The sequence below is a fragment of the Sceloporus occidentalis genome, unplaced genomic scaffold (assembly GCF_023333645.1).
Source record: "Sceloporus occidentalis isolate IW3139 unplaced genomic scaffold, rSceOcc1.0.p SCAF_1, whole genome shotgun sequence".
Taxonomy (NCBI): domain Eukaryota; kingdom Metazoa; phylum Chordata; class Lepidosauria; order Squamata; family Phrynosomatidae; genus Sceloporus; species Sceloporus occidentalis.
The window spans coordinates 191675472-191697008 of record NW_028316981.1 but is presented as its reverse complement, the minus strand read 5'-3'; the positions used below and the strand labels follow the sequence as shown (position 1 = coordinate 191697008).

At 39.4% G+C, this 21537-nt stretch overlaps 1 protein-coding gene across 10 annotated transcripts in view; it reads left to right on the top strand.

Moving 5' to 3' along the window:
* The window catches only part of ELAVL2 (ELAV like RNA binding protein 2), a 173816-nt gene that overhangs the window by 137217 nt on the left and 15062 nt on the right, over positions 1-21537 (top strand). For all 10 annotated transcript variants that reach the window (XM_089487979.1, XM_089487967.1, XM_089487959.1 and 7 more), the window contains one exon: positions 19534-19687. In XM_089487979.1, the coding sequence (XP_089344105.1) occupies positions 19534-19687 (154 nt within the window). The remainder of the gene's footprint in view (positions 1-19533; positions 19688-21537) is intronic.

The following is a 21537-nucleotide window of genomic DNA, read 5'->3' as shown; positions in this document are numbered from 1 at the left end:
GCTGCTGTAATAACTTGCTCAAAAGCCTTAATATTTATTGAAACTCTCAGACTATATGAATATGTTTTCAAAATGGGATACATGGTTGAGCTGACACTATCTGAAATCTCTACAAACTGCTTTGCAAAAAAAGTAAAAAATACTGTCTGTTTTTAGCATATACATTTGCCAAAAAACCCCCAAAAAAACCCTAACCACATATCAGTGGGAAAGTAATCTTTTGTAGATGACAGTTTCTAATAGTGATCTTTTCCATTAACTAATGTGTCAAGAGAACTGTGAAATATGTATGCATTGTATAAAATCCCTTTAGAACATCTGAAGGAAATGAACTGTGAAGGTGAGGAAGAAGCACCCTCACAACCTCTGTGTTCTGTTCCTTCCATATTAAAGAACATTGATCCTAGTGAGTGGCAAAAGGAGATCCTATTTGGAGGTTTAATTAAAGTGAGTGGATTTTATTGATGCTATCAATCAGCAGAGATTGAGGGAAAGGGCTTGGTGCCAAACCATTTAGTGCTCTTGACAGGGTAATTAAATACCACAGGACTGTACTCTCAAGATAAAGTGAAGTGGTTCTGCAGATGTGAAGCAGAATAACAATTTGTGTTGGGACAAAAGAAAGGTGTTTTCCCTTTTAAAAATCCTTATAACGGGCCTTTAAAAATTTGGACTGGTTATCTGTCATTTTATTAATTGACTTTGTGGATATTGTGTTAACTTTATTAAAGCACGATAAAGTGTTGCTGGAACAGCAGGATACAAATTTGTTGTGGTGTACCTTCAAATCATTTCCGACTTACGGCGACCCTAAGGCAAACTTATCACAGGATTTTGTTGGCAAAATTTGATCATAGGAGGTTTCCCATTACATTCCCCTGAGGCTGAGAGCATGTGACTTGTCCAAGCTCACCCAGTGGTGTTCCTTGCCTGTGCTCAGTATCGAACTCTGGTTTCCAGAGCCATAATCCAACACTCAGACATTTAAAATACATCTTTTTTGGTCAGACTTTGCAACTGTAAAAAAATGTTTAAAGTAGTGTGTTGTCTTCCACATATTCTATCGTTCATATTCATGTTAAATTCTTCTGTGCTCTGCCTTGTTTGAAAAAGCAGATATAATACCAAGTCTTTTTGAACAAAGGAAATCATATCTTTTTTTAAAAATGTGTTCTACCTTGCACATAGTATTGGTGTCCAAAAGAGTTTGCAGTCTATAATACCATGAACTTGAGAAACAGGCGATTCTGTTGTAAACATTAGTCAGAATTCCAAGTATGCTTATTTTGCAATAGCTTAAACTGAGACAAAGGCATATTGCCTATTGACTTCTTCAAAAGAAATGGTCATTGCTCAAATGACTCAGTACTCATTAAAAGGGCACTCTATATTAGATGCCACCTCACTAAAAATAGTCTGAATTCAAAACAAAACCGATTGAAGCTCCCTTATCCGGAATTCCAAAATTTGAAATACTCCAAAATTCAAAACTTATATTTGCTTGCTTATGGTGAAGACGAGGTGCCCAGCCATGGATTTGACCGGGCTGTCACCTTAACACTGATAGCGTGGCTGGACACCTTGTTCTGACTTCAAAGCAAATGCCTTCGCCAGCTATTCAGGAATCTGCTGGGGAGGTGCTTTTGCTGGGGAGGCAGCGGTGCTGACCCTAAGGAGAAGAAAAAAGAGCAGTGCCAATTTGAATGTGGGCATCATTTCAGTTTTGGTGTAGTATGTTACAGGTAGGTGTGGCACTAACTGAGTGAATTCAGGGCAGATCCCGGGCAGAATATTCTGAATTGCAGCTGGATTATTTTTGCTGGTGTAGACTAGTCCTGAGAGTCTTTTTATGTGGTTTTGTGTTTAGTTTTGAAGCTGTCTGATTAGAACAACTGGTGAGACAGGAGATCTGGGTGACGTTGGGTATCGCCAAGGAGTATATAACCCCTATTCAATTGTGCAGCTAGCATTCATTGTGGCTTAGCAACAAAATAGAAATATTTCTTATGATGAGTATCAGCCTTATGAGACTGTCCCATACTAATAAATAAAAGATTTATTTTTTTCCATCTTAAATTAATTTGTGCATAGGCTTGTAAAAGTAGCATTCTAGGTGTTTTAAAAAATCAACATCACTAATGAATCTACAGTCTTCATATACCTTCATTTAGAGGTTTCAGACTGTCCATAAAGGTTCTAATTTGACTGACCCAAACACATACATTACATTCTTTTAAGGGCGCAATCCAATGCATGCACAGAAAGAGCCATTGAATGTTGGGGGGCCTACTTCAGGGTAGGCATGCACTGGAGCAGGCTATAAAACCATGTTGAACATTCATCTAACAGAGGCTTTCCTCTACACTGCAATGCTACCTATTATTATTATTATTATTATTATTATTATTATTATTATTATTATTATATCCCACCCTTTCCCCAAAACTGGGACTCAAGGCAGTTCAGAACATTAAAAACAGTACAATTCAAAGCATACAAAAATAGTAAATTAAAACAGAATTAAATTATCATATATTAAAACAACTTACCTGTTAAAAGAATAAAATACAATTAAGATAAAAATGTTAAAAATACTTCAAAACAATACAACAAACCCCATCCCATGATTTCAAAACTCTTCTGTTTTAAGTACTTTTATCTTTTTTGCTGGCATGCTAAATGAATTCCCAAAGGCCTGTTAACTATTTCACAATTTTTAATTTTTTCACATCCAGCAATTTGAACTAGGTAGTACCATATACACTTGGCTATAAATCAACCTCATGTATAAATCGAAGGCAGATTTTTGGGCCAAAATTATGGATTTTGATTGACCCAGGGATAAGTCAAGGGTAAAACTTGGTAAAACATAGGGGCATGTAACAATGGCTGTAAAGGATGAAGCAAAGGAAAATAATGCCAAAGAACTTACAAAATCCCAGCAGGCTCCAAGAGAGTCGAGTGGGGGCAGTGCTTTCAAGACAGATTACTCTCTTACCTTTTACCAAATAATGGTTCCTTTTTTATATAAGCATTACAATACCATATTTACCCATAAACAAGTCAACTCAGGTTTTGTGGGTCATGTTTTTACTAAAAACGTTAGACCTCAATGCCTTGAAGATCCATATGCATGGTTATGTACAGTAATTCACAGATAATGTCTGAGAGAAATTAGCCAGGTTTACCTTTTATGGTCCTTTTCTTTATTTGCTTTTATGATATTATTTTGTTTCTTTTCTATATGGTTTCTTGCACAGTTTATGTATATTCAGGCTAACAGTTTGAAAATATTAGAATTGGAAGTATTTTCTTCCACTGGATCTTCAAGGTATTGAAGGTAACGAGGAGCCCTTCTTCCCCTTTGTTTTCAGTCTAGAATTCCTGTTAACCCTGGTTACCAAGGATAAGATTAATAATAATAATAATAATAATAATAATAATAAATTTTATTTATATACCGCCTTTCCAACAGATCAAAGTGGTTTACCAAAATGTTCTCACCCACACTCCTCACGTCCAGCTGATCTTTTTCTATACTTGCTAACTTCCTGTATCTTCATACCTTTAGAATTTGGATAATTAGCAGCATGCGTTTACTTCAGAACCTGCCCAAGTCCCATGTTGTCGCTCATTCATACAGTTGTTAATCTTGGCAAGTGATTTTGTAGATAGCTCCCATGCACTCTTGTTCAACTGTCTCTCCAAATGCTTCTTTCCGTTTACATGTCATATATGTGTAAGTCGACCTTATGTATAAGACAAGGGGCCAGAATTATGGATTTTGATATGACCAGTGAGTGGATAAGTCGCTGCCACTACCATGTCCCCATTACTCATCTCACCCCTTGGCACTCCTCTGAGAGGAAGCACCAAAGAGCCACCATTCTCTGGAATCTTAGAGTTGTATCTTGTTTCTCTGCTGCTTTGTTGGTCAGTCTACATACTGCCCAGAGTACCACTTATTTAACAGCTTGTTGGAATGCCTCAAACTACCGACAATGGTGCCAAGAGGCTTTCCCCATCGTCCTTGCCATTTCCTCTTCCCCCTCAATTTGGGCTCTCCAGCTCAAGAAGCAAATGTTAGAATTTTGCCACATCTACACTTTCATCTGCTCCCCCGTAACCCCCCCATGACAAATCCTTTGTACCTCACACCTTCCCCATGACATCTTCATGTTCATGCCTGCAAAATCAGCCAATCTTGCTCACCTGTGCAGCTGACATTTTCTTACCCAGGAAATATTAAAATAGTACTATATATATTTGACTATAAGTTGATGTCATATATAAGTTGGTGGCAGGTTTTGGGGCCAAAATTATGGATTTTGATAGGACCTGTGGATAAGTCGAGAGTAAAACCTAGGGACATGTAACAAAGGATGTAAAGCCTGAAGCAAGAGGGAAACGATACAGTTAAAGTATAGCAATTAGATACATACATCAGCCCTCCTTATCCATAGATTTTTTTATCCACGGATTCAAGCATCCACAGCTTGAAAATGTTCCCCAAAAAGTATACATTCCAAATAGCAAACCTTGATTTTGCCATTTTATATAAGGAAGACCATTGTACTGTGCCATTGTATTTAATGGGACTTAAGCATCCATGGAATTTGGTATCCACTGCAGATCCTTGAACCAAATCCCAGTGGATAACAAGGACCTACTGTATATGCAGTCATCTCTTTGTATCCATGGGGGTCGTGTTCTGGACATGCATGCACACACACATGCAGATAGTAAAATCAGTGGGACCTCAAGTCTGGTTCTTTCCAATAGTGGTGCAACATGCATGTGACTACATTGGCACAGCTGCTTGCATGCACCACCATTGGGGAGAATGAGGCAGGGCCATTTGTGAATGCTCCAGTCTGCAGATGACAAGGCCACAGGAGACCTGACTGTACTTATATAAAGGTACTTACGTACCTATATACATTGATCCTTGGAAAAGTTGACCCAGGGTTTTGGGATCAATTTTTAACTAAAATTTGTAGACTTATACAGTTGGCCCTTCTTATACACGGATTCAATCATCCACGGTTTGAAAATGTTCAAAAAAAGTATAAATTTCAAATATCAAACCTTGATTTTCCATTTTTATAAGGGACACTATTTTGCTATGTCGTTATATTTAATGGGACTTGAGCATACACGGATTTTGTTATCCACGGGGGATCTTGGAACCAAACCCCAGCGCATAACAAGGGTCCACTGTACATGAGTATATACAGTATATTTAATTTTTATGTAATATATTAAAGGAGAAGGAGAAGATCCTACTTTGCTATCTCATAATGACATGGAGCTGGCCCTGGACTCTCAAAAGCTGTTGTAACAGAGTGCAACCTCTGTCAGATTTTTCCAAGCTACTAAGCAGATTGTGTGTCTACAATCAGAGGATTGGCCTAGCTAAATATGAAAATGTTCATTACCAGAAGCTTGGCAGCCAGATGATAAATTGGCAGTGACAACTATGAATACTGTACAATGGTTTGGAAAAGTTCTAGAGGATGACCAATGACATTGCATCTCTTCAAGATATTATAGGAACATTGCATAAGGACATAATGTTCACTCTTTGCAGGTTTTTCAGAATGTGGCATATTTTGACAACCTGGAGCTCCTGTAAATAACAATCAGGCAGAAGCTTGCCCATATGTATATTTCATTAGAAGTGAAAACATCTAATGGCTTTCAAAAAAAAAAACCACACAGTTGTTCAGAAGTTAGATGTGACAGTTTTCACTTGCCTTTGTTAGGTTTGGATCAAAAGATTCTTTTCTTTGGTGGAAAGACTATTTGAAACCTTGATCAAATTCTACAAGAAAAAGTGAACATCCAAAAATTATATTCACCTTCCTTGATATTCATTTGACTTTCCTTTCTAAACTGAAATTCCTTGAGTCCTCTTGCTGGAACCAGGGAATCTCTGTTGCTTCAGCAGAGTGTTTAGTCTAAGGCCTCAAAGCTGCTTTTTAAGACATGTAGGGCAAAGTTAACCCTTTCAAATTGGCCATTTTTGCTGTTTATTTTACCTTGGAGAACAACACTACTGTCAGAATTCCAGGCTCAGGTGAGGAGAAAGAGTAGCTCCTATTTTCATCCTGATTGTTGGAAAGGAGCAATTGTAGGCTCTGGGACCATGACAGAAAGTAACTACTTTGTAGGTACTGTATTTACTTCATTTGGTATTTGCTCCAAGTCTCTTCTGTTTATGGGTCAACTCTCAGCCTCATACTTGGCTTGTCTTCCATTGTACTCTGTACCACAGCTATCTTAATACTAGTCTTGGTATTATATGCTGTTATATCTTCTGTGCTTCACTAACCTTGACACCGTGACTCTATTTTGCCGTGCATAATCACTTGTTGCACAAAAGAAATGTCTTTGTCACCCTGAATTGTTTCTAGGATTTGTTTCTGAAAGGGCTGTCTGCCAAAAGGGTCTCTTTTAATTGGGATGTGGATACGCTTTGGCCTAGAAGATTAAGTCTTAAATCTCCATCTTCCTTCATTTGAACCTCCAGCTCATCCTGTTGGTTGAGTTTCAATGCCATTAGTTCCTGAACGATTTGGTCTCTGGGGTATCATTCTCAGTACTTCTCCCATTGTACTGTCTCACACTCTTACATTGATGCCATGGTAGTACATGAAACAGTTTTTTCACCAAATATGAATTTGGTTCCAGTTACTTTCTTGCCTTATTCCAACATGTTGGCTTCACCATCTCATTAACATTTCCCCTCCCATTCTATCCTGGAATAGATGCAACTTTTGAAAAGATACAACATGCACTCAGAAAAGTTGGTGAAGATGTTCAATGTTATGCCTCCTTTTTAAAGATAAAATAGAGATTTGTTTCCTGCTTAGGAATGCTCCCACTCTACAGAATACAGTCCGTCCTCGCCTTACGCGGGGATCCGTTCCGGATCCCTCCGCATAAGGCGAATTCCGCCTATGCTCGAGCCCCATTGGAAACAATGGGGCGGCGGCACGGGCGCCCATTCAATTGAATGGGACGTGCCGCCCCTTCCGCCCATTCAATTGAATGGGACGTGCCGCCCCTTCCGCCCCACGTGCGCCCTGCGGCTTGAGCGCGTATGCTCAAGGCCGTGTAAGGCGCGCTCGCATATGGCGCGGGCGCGCTGTATTGTGTTGCTTTGAGATTCTAATGAGATCAGTCGATTTTGAGGGAAAGAAAGCCCCTCTCAGTATATTCCAGATCATTCTATTAACAGTTCTAGAAATGGGTTCCAGCTACAACACAAGAGTATCATTCTCAAAAAGACTACCAACCTCCGCAAACAGATAACCTCATGATTATTGTTGGTCATGTTTGCCTATGAGACTTGAGCTGGGACCCATTTCTAGAACTCTTCCGAAGTGGAAGGCCCCCTGTTGTTCCTGTGATCAGATTTGTATCATGGAGGCTAGGGCTGGTATTGCTTTCAATATCATAGCAGTCACTTTCCCTGAGGCCTATGAACTCCTGATTATCATGCACATATGCATGGTATCACACACCAGTAGTAGTTATGGGCTCAGCTTCTCCAGATCTTGCTAAGAACTCTGGGATTCATATGCTGCAATCTGCCTCAACCTATTGTGCCAATGGTTTTATTTGTATGCCCTGCTCATTTGTTTCCAGTAGCAGTTGAAGACCACCTATTCATTACCAGCTGAGCTCCGTTCATGAGCCCCAGTGACCATTCAGTCTTTAATAACCATGGTCCTCTACCGACTGTCACTTTGCGTCAGTCTGGGGCCAATTTTAGATTTTTTTAGGGCTGGGTGTCAGCATGTTCCCAGCCCTACAATCACTATGTGGGCACCATGGTTGCACATGCCCATCCATATGGGGGGGCTCAACGATGAGATTGGTGTCACGCGGTGTCATGGTTGCACGTGAGCGCGCCAATGACGCCTTGTGTGCAGCAGAAAAAGAAGCTGCCAGGAGTGGGTTCTTTTTAAGCCTCGCGGAGGCTGCTGCGGCCTCCATCCGGGGAAGAAAGGGGTGGCATCTCACTGCCCCTTTCTGCCTGACTGTATCTCCCCCATGTCTTCTCAAGTGGTCCAAGCTGCTTGCTTGACAGTCTCAGCATTTGTTCTACTACAGCAACCTTAGTACTGGGGACTATGACTGAACTTCTGTTATTTACTGGCAAGTCTTCTTATGGGTCCTCTAAACATAGAATGAGGATTGCTGAGCAAGGGTATTGTGTTCTGAATCTGTATCTTCTGTACAACTTTTGTTTTCTTCAGCAGATGTGCAAGTTGAAGACCAACATCCTGTGTTGTTCTCTCATGCTGTTCACCTAATTATGCAGGTTAGATTCTGAACATGTTCAATTAGCGATAACAGACCTTGTTGTTATGAGGGTTAAATGGCTGATGAAACCTCCAGTGGCCATTTCCCTGCGATCTTCTATTCCTTGTGTGATTGGGCAGTCTTGAAGCGCTCATAAGTGTTTTGCCTACTTCAAAGACAACTTTGCAAGCCCAGTTCATCCATCCAGAATCACCTTCTTCAGGAACAAGTTTCACAGTAGTCCTCAAACTTTTGTCCTCCAGGTATCCTTCAACTCCCAGAAGCCCTAGCCAGCTTAACCAGGATTCAGGAATGCCAGGAGGACGAATGTTTGGGAACAACTGAGATATAGTCTTTTCAGAAGGACTGACATTTCATCACTGTGGACCACTGAGGTCCTAATTAAAGTGCACCGTGGTTAGGCCATGAAGTTCCACACCTAGCCTCCTCAAAGGCGTTTTTATGCCAGCTTTCTCTTTCAAGAACTGAGAGAAGAGCTCTCTACCTTCTTTTATAAATATGCCGAGTTACCAGTGTAATATTTTTGTTCCAAAGAAAGATGGCATAGCAATATAAATGGTTTCATTTGTCCACAAACATTTCTCATGGTTACACTTGCTCCCCTTAACAAATACTCTTCTCTTAAATTTGCTGGTGAGATTGGATTTCTGTCTAATTTTCCAGTTTATTCTGGAGCATTATTACCAAATTTGAGTTTTTACCAGGTGACCTTGCAACAGCACTGTGTTTGCACCAATGCTATTTTGCGGCAGATGATTTTTCAATCTATCAAATTAATGGCTTCTCATCACACCCAACCAGACTTCGCTCTATTGAAGTCTTCAAACGACATTCACCCTGCTGTTGGCCCTGAGTAAATGCTAATGAATTGCAACTCTGTCATGGAATTGTACATGGGGAAGCCAATTTCTGAATAACGGATACCATAGACTGCTGAAAAGACAAATAAATGGGTCCTAAAGCAATTCTTGCCTGTACTCTCACTAGAAGCCAGAATGGCTAAGCTGATTCTGTAGTACCTTGGACATATCATGAAACATCATGACTCATTGAAAAAAACAACGTTTAGTGGAGTGCCAGGAGGAAAATGGGAAGACCACATTACAACTGGAATGACTCAGTCAAAGAAGTCAAAATCCTGAGTTTGTGAAACATGAGCAGGACTATTAATAACACTGTTTCTTGGAGCTTTCTTATTCACAATTGTCATAAGCCAAAATTGACCTCATAGCAAAATATCAGCAACAAATGCAGCAAACCCTAAAATGGGGAACATAGGAATCTCTATAAGACTATGCATGTTGACAGAGGTGGGGTTCCAGCCAAAACATTAAGGCTGAGATTTAGAAGGTACTGTAGTCAGTTCATGTATAGCATGTCCACTTAAAAAATAACAGTTTCAGATTAGCAGCCTTTTTATGCCTGTTCAGGATCTAAATGAATTGGAAAGTGGAGGCTTAAGTGTAGTGGGCCCTTGGTATCTGCTGGGTCTTGGTTCCAGGATCCACTGTAGATAATAAAATCTGTTGATGCTCAAAGTCCCATGAAATACAGTGGCACAGTAAAATGACATGCCTTATATAAAATGATAAAATCAATCTTTACTTTTTGGAATTCATATATTTTTGAAACATTTTCAAACCATGGATGGTTGAATCTGTGGATAAGGAATCCATGATTTGAAGAGCCAACTCTAATGTAAATGTTTCTTGGTGTCACAGATGATAAGTGATTTTATTTTGGCATGTGAGGCTTCTTTTATCCTTTGAGAAGGAAATGCAAACCTTGATTCTCATCAGTGATTACAGAGACCCTGAGACAGATTCCTCTTCACTAAACCACAGACTGGTCATGTGGAGAGGCCGCGTTTGGGCACTGCAAAGAGAGAAAGGGAATACCAAACCCTGTACTACCTAAAAAAGAACATGTGCATGGATAAGGGACACCTTGGTGTGTGTATGTCCCTGACAGAATTTCAGCCCTCGTCTTCCATTTGTACCAAAGACAGCTCGTCTTTGGCTTTACTTTAACCCCATAAAGACAGCATTGTGTCAGAGAGCTAGTCGTGTGTCACTGGAAATGTAGTTTTGAAGGAGATCTGTATAGATGGGCAGTACACTCAATAGAACCTGCCTGTTTACCCATGAAGAGGAAAAGGTCAGTTTTTTGTGAAACAATTATATGTTTAGTTTTTTAATTTACATTTTGTTAAAAAAAAATGCAGACCTAGTGATTCAACTGAGTACATAGAGCCACTCAGAGATATTTGGCTTGCCTTGTTTTGGGCTAATTACTTTCATAATAATGGAAGCTTACAAAACAGCGATTCAGTACAGCATATGCCATGTAAATGGCACAAATTGATGTGTAGGTAATGGGTCTAACCCACTGTTTGAACACTTTATCAAGGTACCCTAAAATGGTATTGTCCCGGAAGGTAGTATATCATGCCAGTTGAAGAATATTGTTTTTTCTCTTTTCATAAAGTTGATTTGTTTATAAAAGGAACTCTTACCTGTTGAATCCCAAATGTTATGCTATGCTGGCTAAAACAAATACAAGGACACATCTGGTGTACCATTTCATGGCAGTCCAACAAATATATTTAGTAAAGCAAGCATAGCATCTAACACAGATGAAAGTCTGTCTAACATATAATGCTTCTCTATTATTGCAAGAAAAAAGAGAGTAGTGTAGTTGGTAATTGTTGGAAATGTTAAACTGATGCTCAAAATTTGATGTTCCACTAAAACAGAAGCTCATTAGGAGTAAAAATTTATACAGAAGCCACCTATATGCAACATGACCTGTACTCATGTCAGTGAACATAATCATGACCAATACTGTACTGTTTACATAATTTCATAAGGACATAAGTCTTAACTTGTGAATTGTTTTCCAAGTATGGTCCCTTGATTTCAAAACTATGATTAAATGTGCATTTTCCAAGTATTTATTTTAATGTTTATTTGATTTTAAAAATTGTATCTTATCCAATACCAAAACTAAACCATTTTGTAAAAAAAAGGTCTATTTTTCTCAGGACTGCCTAGGATAGAAACCCAAATGTATACCAGGTGCAAATCACACAGAACTCCAGAGGCAAATCCAAATAGGTTTTGTAATTTTATTAGGGGAATAGTCACAACAAACACACACATCACATATACTCTCTCCTACACACACACTCACACACACGCGAGTTAGGAAGCAAAGGTGGGAGAAGTGGAATAGTTTAACGACTTGCTAATGTAGATATTTTACCAACTGTGGATCTTGATTGTATTGGGGGGAGTCTGGAATGGAGAAGACCCAATAGCAGCTGCAGAAAGGGAGGGGGTAGCTGGCATATTGAGGAGTCTACTCTAGCCAAACCCGTCTGCTTGTAAACTAGACCAAAGAATGGGTCACTAGAAAAGACAATAATATTTGGTAAGGTAGAAGGCAGGAAGACTACATTCCAGATGAATACAGTATACTCAATCAAGGAAGGCATAGCCCTGAGTCTGCAAGATATGATGATAGGGCGATTTGGAGGTACAAGTGGACCCTTGTTATACGCTGGGGTTTGGTTCCAAAATCCCCCGTGGATAACAAAATCTGTGTATGCTTAAGTCCCATTAAATATAATGACATAGCAAAATGGTGTCCCTTATAAAAAAAAAATGGAAAATCAAGGTTTGATATTTGAAATTTATACTTTCTTTGAACATTTTCAAACCGTGGATGTTTGAATCCGTGTATAAAAAATCAGTGTATAAAAAGGGCCGGCTGTATCTTATTCATACAATGACTTAAAATCAAAGTCAGCTTGACAACATTTGACAATAATAATGCCAAAATTCCCATCCTTCCCTCCTACTCTAAACTATTATTTAGGGATTCTAAATACATACCATAATCAATCACCAGTTTTGAAGTACTGATGGACGATGTCATACATTGTTCATATGGTTAAAAAAAAACTTTTTCAGAAGGATATTTGAAAAGTATGATTTAAGTCCAGAGTTTGTATAAATAACATAAATGGCATAAACGTGTTAAAAACAGATACAGTGGTGCCTCGGGTTACGAAATTAATTCGTTCCGCTGTCAATTTCGTAACCCGAAAGGCTTTCGCAAGCCGAATTCCCATAGGCGCTAATGGGGAAAAGCCGCGATTCCGTGTGAAATCGCGCAGAAAAGCACCAAAAGTTTTTTCGTAACCCAAAAAAACTTTCGCAACCCGGAACAATAATTTCCTATGGGTTTTTTTCGTATCCTGAAAATTTCGTAACCTGGGTATTTCGTATCCCGAGGTACCACTGTATATAAAAGTCTTATTTGATCTTGTGCGATATATTGTGGCAATTTATGGCAACATGTATGGAGGTTTTTGCCTCCATACATGTATTTAGTATTTAGATCAAAAAACAATTTTAGATTTTTTTCCTCTTTTTAGAGTCATGTGTTAGAATCTGAATGGTTAAGGAAAACAGAAGCATGACACTTGAGGAGCGCTTGGCAGTTATATAGGGAAAAAACAGACGCCAAATATTGGCACCAAAAGGTTGTGACACTAGAGAAGCCCCTGAAAAAATGCCTGTTTAGCAGCTTGTCTAGATCTTGTAGTTTCACAGCTTTTAATCAAGAGTATTTTGTCCTTTACCTCAACTATATCTTCATGTCTCACACCAGTGAAGTTTAGCTACAAAATATTGGGGTGAGTTAGGGACCCATCATGAGCAACATTATTCCTTGATGCACAGCTATCATGGCCTAATGCCTGAAACTGACAACAGTGTTTTGTAGCAAAACATGCAGTAATCGCCTTGTCTCTGATGTTGACTTGATTTGTTGTTGATTTGCTTGGTTTGGGGGGAAAATTGGAAAACAGTTAACTGGCATTTCTGAAACAGTGGTGATGGTGATCAGAACAGATAAATTTATATGTATTTAAATCAGAGCCTTCCTTTCATTATATTAGATTAAAGGTGTGTAATCTTGATGTGATGAAATACTTTTTGCTAGTAAGTATTCATCAGTTACAAAAAAGCACTAAAATATGTAAATATTATGTTAATCCAGTATATTTATGATTTAACATATGCAAGTGTTGTTATTTTTCTTTATTAAAGTAATGACCTTGTTGATTCCAAGGACACATTCTGTAGTACCTATAACTACAGTGTGCAATTACTGGGCTGCAGATACAGTTGAGGAGAAATCCACTTGTAACACTCAACATATTGATCCAGATTTCAATGTTAGGAAACACAAATCTTAGTGTTCATCACTAGTCCCAATGTTGATGCTTTGTAAGTGGCTTATGATACTGCAGAATTCATCTTGAAAATTTGGAGGTTCGGAGCTCCTTCCTGGTTTGGTCCGCTGGGCGCAGCCTTCAGACGGCTGCGCCCAGTGGACCAAAGGAGAAAGGGGCCAAACGGCCCCTTTCTCCTTCTCCCCGCCACCGCGGGGTGTCCTTGGGGCTTGAAGCCCCAAGGACACCCCTTTCCAGGCTGTGGGGAAGGGGCCTTTTGCCGCTTCCCCGCAGCCCGGAAAGCGGCAGATCGGGCCCTCAGCGGCTGCCGCTCTGGCCGCTGAGGCCCTGATCCGGCGGGGAAAGGTGCGCCTACAGGCCGCCCCAAAGGGGCGGTCTATAACGCGCCAATGTAACATTAGTCCAGGCAGAATTGACTTAACATGTATTTCTTTCCAAGCCACTTCTGTTTTTCCTTTGTCATTCTGCCCTTGCATGACTCAGCAGAGAACATCTGTGACTCTTGCTTTTACCATGCAGGGGCATATAGCATCAACTTCAGCCATTAAGACAGCATGGTTACTATGGTATCAATGGGAAGATGTCCTGGTATATAATGGCCAACACTAGCCTCTAAATTCTAGCTTTCTGTAGCATTCCATTTTTCACAGTCCTTCAGAAGTTACTTTCCATAGCAGACATTAGCCTAGACTCCCGATTTATGGATTTTTGAAGGTTTAAAACAAAGGCAAACATCATATAAATAACAAGACTGGGATTTATAAGACTTGGAATTGTGATATACTTTAAGATATCCTCAGCATCTACAGCCTTTCAGAATCTTATCTAACAAGTGTGATTTTATTACTCATTCCAATTCCCATAAATAGAAAATTAAAAATGTGTTTGAAAAACTAAAAGGAAAAATTGAATCATATAAACTAGCAGTGTACATGGTGGCTTAATTACAGATCGAGCAAGCATGGAAGAAATGTTTGCAGGATTTTTGCTGGTGCCTCCATCAGAATGAATTTTCCTGTGATCAACTGGGACTTCCAAATTGGAACTTTCAGAAATGTGATCATATTGGAAGTCCACACGATGCAAGATTATTGTTAAGGCTAATTAGGTCTAGGTTGACTCAGTATCTAGCTGGGAAATAAATCTTAAATCTCTATATATGTTAACTTGAGAGGGAATGTAAATGTAATAAATAAAATATGAAAACAAAGAGAATCGGTACCTTTAAATATATGCAGAACACTATAATACAGTGTTTCACAGACTTGGGCCCATGTGGAATTATAACACCCAAAATCCCTGGGGATTCTGGGAGTTGAAATCCAACATTTGGGGACCAAGAACTGGGAAGCACTGTGTTATGGTATTATTGCAATATTATATTTTATACTATATTTTGATTAATTTCTTTAATGAGCATTTCTTATATAGCCAGAATTGCAACAATCATGCTCATGTGCAGAGGTATTTGCAGACTTCAGCCTTACAGAATTACCAATTGGGTATGGGAGCTTGTAGAGATGGAAAGACTTCCAAAACAGCCCATGACAACGGAATACATGCTGACTAATGCAGATAGGAGAAACCTGGGAAGAAAGCAGGATTGGAATTGGAATAGCTGTAAGAAGAAAAACAGAAGAGCCAAAGATATAAACATGCCTGTTAGTCTGCCATTTTCAGTTACAGTCGGCCCTTCTTATACACGGATTTTTTATACACGGATTTAAGCATACACGGTTTGAAAATGTTCCCAAAAAGTATAAATTTACCTTGATGTTCCATTTTTTATTAGGGACGCCATTTTGCTATGTCATTATACTTAATGGAACTTGAGCATACACGGATTTTGTTATACACGGGGGATCTTGGAACCAAACCCCAGCGTATAACAAGGATCCACTGTATTGTGTGTTGTACAATTCTTGAGAAAGCAGAACTTGGAAGGCCTCTTCTCTCAATAATTTGGTCATGGGCTGATACTTGTAAAGATGGCCTGTGATTCTATTCAGCTGTTCTCTGTAGGAGTTTAGGGAACTGTTCATGGATTTCTTCTTGTTGATAGCTGACCTTGAGTTGTCCTTGACTCATTGTGAACCTTTGAATGAGATATCTCCAATAACTCCTCTCCTCTACTACCCTACTCAGGTCTTGCAGGCTCAGGCCCATGGTTTCCCTGATAGACTCTAGCTTTCTGGCTTGTGGTTTCCTCTCTTTCTGCTGCGTTCCACGTTTCCTAACATCATTGCCTTTTCTAATGAGTCATCCCTTCTCATGGTGGGTCCAAAGTATGACAGCCTCAGTTTAGCCATCCTGGCTTCCATAGAGAGTTCAGGCTTTATCTATTCTAGGACCCATTGTTTTTCTTATTGGCCATCCATAGTATCTTCAGCACTCTTCTCTAGCATCACATCTCAAATGAGTTGGGTTTTTTTCTGTCTGCCTTCTTTACTGTCTAGCTCTCACATCCATACATAATGTTGGGGTATGGCTTGGATAACATTGTCTAGAATGAATTAATCTAGTTCTTTCATGGGCATTAATTGTGTTTTCTTAATAGTCAGCATTAAGCCAATAAATCTGTTTTGGGGGGGGTGGTGTAGATAGAAAGACTGTGACTCTGGTAGAGATGTGAAAGCCCAGGAAAACCACAGAAAGAAAGGAAAGGAAAAACTTTTTTTGTTTTTTTTTTCAATGGGGTGGGTGGGATTGTATTTTCACTCCAGTTTTTCCCCTTGGCTTGAGATTCTCCCAAAGCCACCAGCACTCTTTATTTTCACACTGTGAAAATAATCCAGGCTGAATCCAGGTTGAATGTCTGTTAGTCACACACATCCTGAATGCAGTTTGGAGGGAGGAGGGAGGCTGCCAAAAAACCCACTTTTAATCTGGGATAATGGATATTGGGGTTTGCCCAAGTTTTTTAATGTGAATGACGAATGTGAATAGACCTGGGATGAAACTCTGCATGACTTGAACGTGTTCCAAATGCATTTGCATTGTCGACTCCATCTTTATTTGAATGCTTGCACATGCGAGGAACGGAACTTGCACAGATGTGCATTGATGCAACTCTATAGTTTGAATAACAAACCCAGAATGTGTGAGTGAGATGAGAATGACATCTGAATGACTCTTGTGTGGTGTTGAAGAAAGAGTCTCCACAGTTAACCAAACAATATATCATTATTTCATAACATTTAGAAATCTTCCAGTAGAAAATAGTTATGTGATCTCATTTTTATTTTGGTACCTTAGGAATACAGAATCACTTACTTAGATGGAAAACTTTATTGAATACTTCAGAATTTTGAAGCAGGGTGTCATGTCAGTCTGCTATAGCACAAACACCAAAGTGTTTTGTGGCACCTTAAAAATTAACTCATTTTTGTAGATTTATGCCATTACCTGATTAGCCTGTTTATCTGTAAGCCACCTTAAGTTTAATTAAAAGTTTATATAACTATTGTAAACCACCTTGGAGGGATGTGGTGGCTTAGCAGTTAAGATGCTGACTCTGACAACGGCAAGGGACCTCAAGCTTGCCCATTCAAGACCCAAACCCTGCATGACAGAGTGAGCTTCTGTCACCTGTCAGCTTCTGCCAACCCAGCAGTTTGAAAACATGTAAAAGTGCAAGTAGATAAATAGTTAACACACACATCCCTCCATATTTACAGTTTTAATATTTATGGATTTGATTACTGATGAATTTGATTAATAAGTTCTCTCTAGGAATATATAGGTCCTCCAGTGCAACTCTATGTTCAACTTTAAAGTTTGCATTGAAAGACCTAGGGTTTCCTAGAGTAAATACTAGGCATTTGTAGCAGTTCTGTGGTCAGTGTCTGCCAAACGTTGAGCACAGAGTAAAGTCAAAGGCTTTCATGGCCTGCATCCATAGTTTTTTGTGGGTTTTTCGGGCTGTGTGGCCATGTTCTAGAAGAGTTTATTCCTGACGTTTCGCCAGCATCTGTGGCTGGCATCTTCAGAGAATGAAGATGCTAGGCTCAGATGCTGGTGAAACGTCAGGAAGAAACTCTTCTAGAACATGGCCACATAGCCCGAAAAACCCACAAAATACTAGGTTGACCACAGAGTTGCACTGGAGGACCTAGAGATTCCTAGAGAGGTGTCTTCCTAGGTAAAAACATGGTGTTTTTGTTATCTGCGGTTATTCAATATTCACAGGGCTCTTGTGCCCCTAACCCTAGCAAATATGGAGGGACAATTGTACTTTGGTGGGAAGCTAACCGTGTTCTGTGTGCAGTCATACTGCCCACATGACCAAGGAGCCATCTTTGACAACGCTGGCTCCCTTGGCTTAGTATCTGAGATGAACACTGCCCCTTACAGTCGGATGTGACTAGACAATCACATCAAAGGGGAAACCTTTACCTTTACCTTCAAACCACCTTGAGTTTTAAACTTGAAAAAGTTGGAATATAAATGAATATTGTGGTTGGTTTTGTTGTCCACAGAAACTGTCATGAGATATTCAGTGTTTTAGATATGTAAGTCACATTAGCTTTCACTGTATTTTTTAAAAATGTATTTGCAAATTTTAGTAATTGTACAAAAAGCCTGTAGGAGAGCATGCTGTTACAGTGGATTGACTAGTTGATTAATATTTGGACTACTTATTTGTACACTGGTTGTAAATTAAGTGGTGTTTCAGCTGCCCTCCCTCCCTCCCTCCCACCAAGTATTTTCCAGTTGTGGGTCCTGGTTTGGAATACCTAGCTTAGATTCAGCAATCCACCTGAATGAATAGAATGGGGTTTTAGGTTTTTGTTTGTTGCTCTATGAAGTATCCAATAGGGTCTCCTTGGGAGATAGTTTTTAGAGGCTTCTGGTTTTACAGGGGAAATAGCAGTGTATGTTGCACAACTAGAAATTTTAAATCTGAGGCTTAATATTGACGGAAGTGTTGGACAGTTTAAAAAAGAAATTGTACTGCGAAAGCAAAGTAAAGTTGTGTTCTAAAGACGGCATGTCCTTGGTGTATTGTATAAGTGTGTTGCATAACTGTGTAAATGAAATTTTGATGAGCTAAGAACTCTTTTCAGACAGACCTAAGCAATTCCAAGCCCTGTTCCTATATTAATCTTGCACATTTCAGTGGAGATACATTAAACAGTACAAGAGAGAACTGGCCTGGCATTAGTTAAAATAGTTGAAGGAGAACTTGATCTAATGTTGGTTAATAAAAACCCTGAGGGTTTTTTTAAAAAGACATTAAAAGCACTTTTCTATTATTTTAAAAATATTTTATATGCAGAATTATATAGTTCCCTTGCTGTAACACAGCTTTCTGTTAGCTAGTTACATTTTTGTGACTTTATAGATATAGATATATAAATACACACACACATCCATCCATATGCATATGCTTCTTACAGAAGGGATTTTGTCATGGAAAAACAAGCAAACAGAAAAGTGGCTTCACACAGCTGTTCACATATAGGGCAGTAATTAGAAAAGATACTCAGAAATCCTTCTCTTACACAGTGGCCAGCTGGTTGCACATATCCTGTGTGTGGTGGTGGTGGTTCATGGCGATATGAACAGCCATAAACCAGGAGACTTGGCAGAATTTTATGAAAGTTGCTTGTAGGATTTTCCTGTGACTGCCATATGGACAGTGTGTTTAGAGACCTTTAAAGGTATAAGAGAAGGGAAAAAATTAAGCTGCCCATAAATATATTTTTCTTTCGTGGCTTTCAGCTGAAACAGAGCCAGGATATGTGAACCAATAATGATGAAATTTCGCAAATTGGGTTTTTTTCTGGTGCAAACAAGAAGCTCTGCTAAAAAGAAATCCTTAATTCATGTTGTTCACATTCATGTTTTTTTTTTTTAAAGGAAGGCAACCTCTGTAATTGAAGCGGCCTATTCCTTATGAAGAATTGAAAATGTTTTATTCTCTTATCCTACAGGTTTCCTATGCGCGACCAAGCTCAGCCTCCATTAGAGATGCAAATTTATATGTTAGTGGTCTCCCAAAAACAATGACCCAGAAAGAACTGGAGCAGCTGTTCTCCCAGTATGGACGAATTATAACTTCTCGTATTCTAGTTGACCAAGTCACTGGTAAGTAGAAAGTTGTTCTGCATAGTCTTTCACTTTTTCAGCCTAGCAGGTTGTGAAATACTCTACCTTCCAATACAACAGTTTTGCCTCCAGAACATAGCAAAGGTGTATGTGGGCTAGAAAATACAATTTTCTGGTGGAATTGTTCATAAATATGCATGGACGAAAATAGATATTGGAATGTAGTCAGCCAGCCTGAGTCATTTCCACCTTGAAGCTGCAGGTTTGAAGCCTTTTTCATGCCTTGTAATAAATTTACAGCTCCTATAATCTTTATTTCCAAGCTACTGAGTGAAAATAGTCCCCGCGTTTCTTAAAAAATGCTAATAAACAGGGGTGTTGGGTGGTTTTTGGGGGGGAGGGGGAAAGTCTAACAAAGAAGCGCTCCTAGGTGAAGACTGCACAAACCTTAAATAGGAAATTGTTACTAAGACTTTGAAAAGTTGCCTTATCCTATTACTAAAGAATGTAAACTGAGATCCAAAGGAAAACAAATCCCCTGGGTTTAAAAAAAATATTAAAAAGGAGTGTGAAAGGCATATTGATAAGATGCATAAATATTGAACAGTTCTATTATTATTACTAAACTCATTTTTAGCTTTCCTAACACTGTCACCTTATCAAACACATTGCTCTTAACTTTTTCTCTGTGATGTAATATAATCTGAATGAAGTAAATTAATCTATTAAAGAGGATGGACTGTGGAGCACCTTTCCATGTTAACAAGAGTTTGCATAGTTTAAAATCCCAAGAGTATACCCAGTATATTTTTGTTTTTGTACTGAATTGCACTTAATTTTTAGACATCACAAACTTGATCACTTTTTCTTCAGTGAATGGAACAAAATTTCAAAAATGATTTGGTGGCCTTGGGGGCATCTTCTTCTCATAAGGCAGACTGTTTACATTCACATGTGATACAGCAGAAGGGCAACAACAGGATTTCTACTTCTATCCTGCAACCAGCAATTCCAGAATACCGTGTAGAAGCACATCAAATTGAGGAATGGTCTAGAACCAATCATAAGTGCTGATGTGTTTCAGTAGCAGACGCAGAAGGGAGAATATTCTCTCTGGTCCATTCCTGGAACATATAAGATGCATCTGACTCAGATATTAGCCATTGTTGCCACTGACTTCCCAATCCAACCTTATTTATTTATTTATTTATTTATTTATTATATTTATTTGTATTCCCAGGACTGGGACTCAACCTTCCTAAGATTGTCACGTACTCATGGCTGTACTCATGCATTGTCATATATGTATGTTGGCCACTGGTAAATAAGGCCAAGAAGGAATTCAGTGTGTGTTTCTGTTGGTTAAGACAGACAGAGATGTTACTTATCATGTTCCTGATTAGGGTTTCAGGAGTACTGTAGGCTGCATTTTCTCCTTTCCAGCATATGTTGTCCTCCTGTCCTGTATTAGCCTTCCCCATGCTGTTGTCTTTCAGTGTTTGAAAGTACAGCGCGCCCGCGCCATACGCGGGCGTGTCTTACGTGGCCTTGAGCATACGCGCTCAAGCCGTGCGGGGCGAAAGGGGCAGCGTGTCCCATTCAATTGAATGGGCGCGTGTGCCTGTTGCGCCCGCGCGCGCCCGCGCCACCACACATAAGCCCCATTGTTTCCAATGGGGCTCGAGCATAGGCGGAATTCGCCTTACGCGGAGGGATCTGGAACGGATCCCCGCGTAAGGCGAGGACGGACTGTACAACTCCTTTAATTCCTGACTGTTGACCATATGTTCTCGGATTGATGTGATTCATAAGGAGAAACATCCAGATTGCCTCAAGCTGAGGAAGACTGCCCCATTCCAAAATTTGATGTTAAATCTGACTGTTAATTC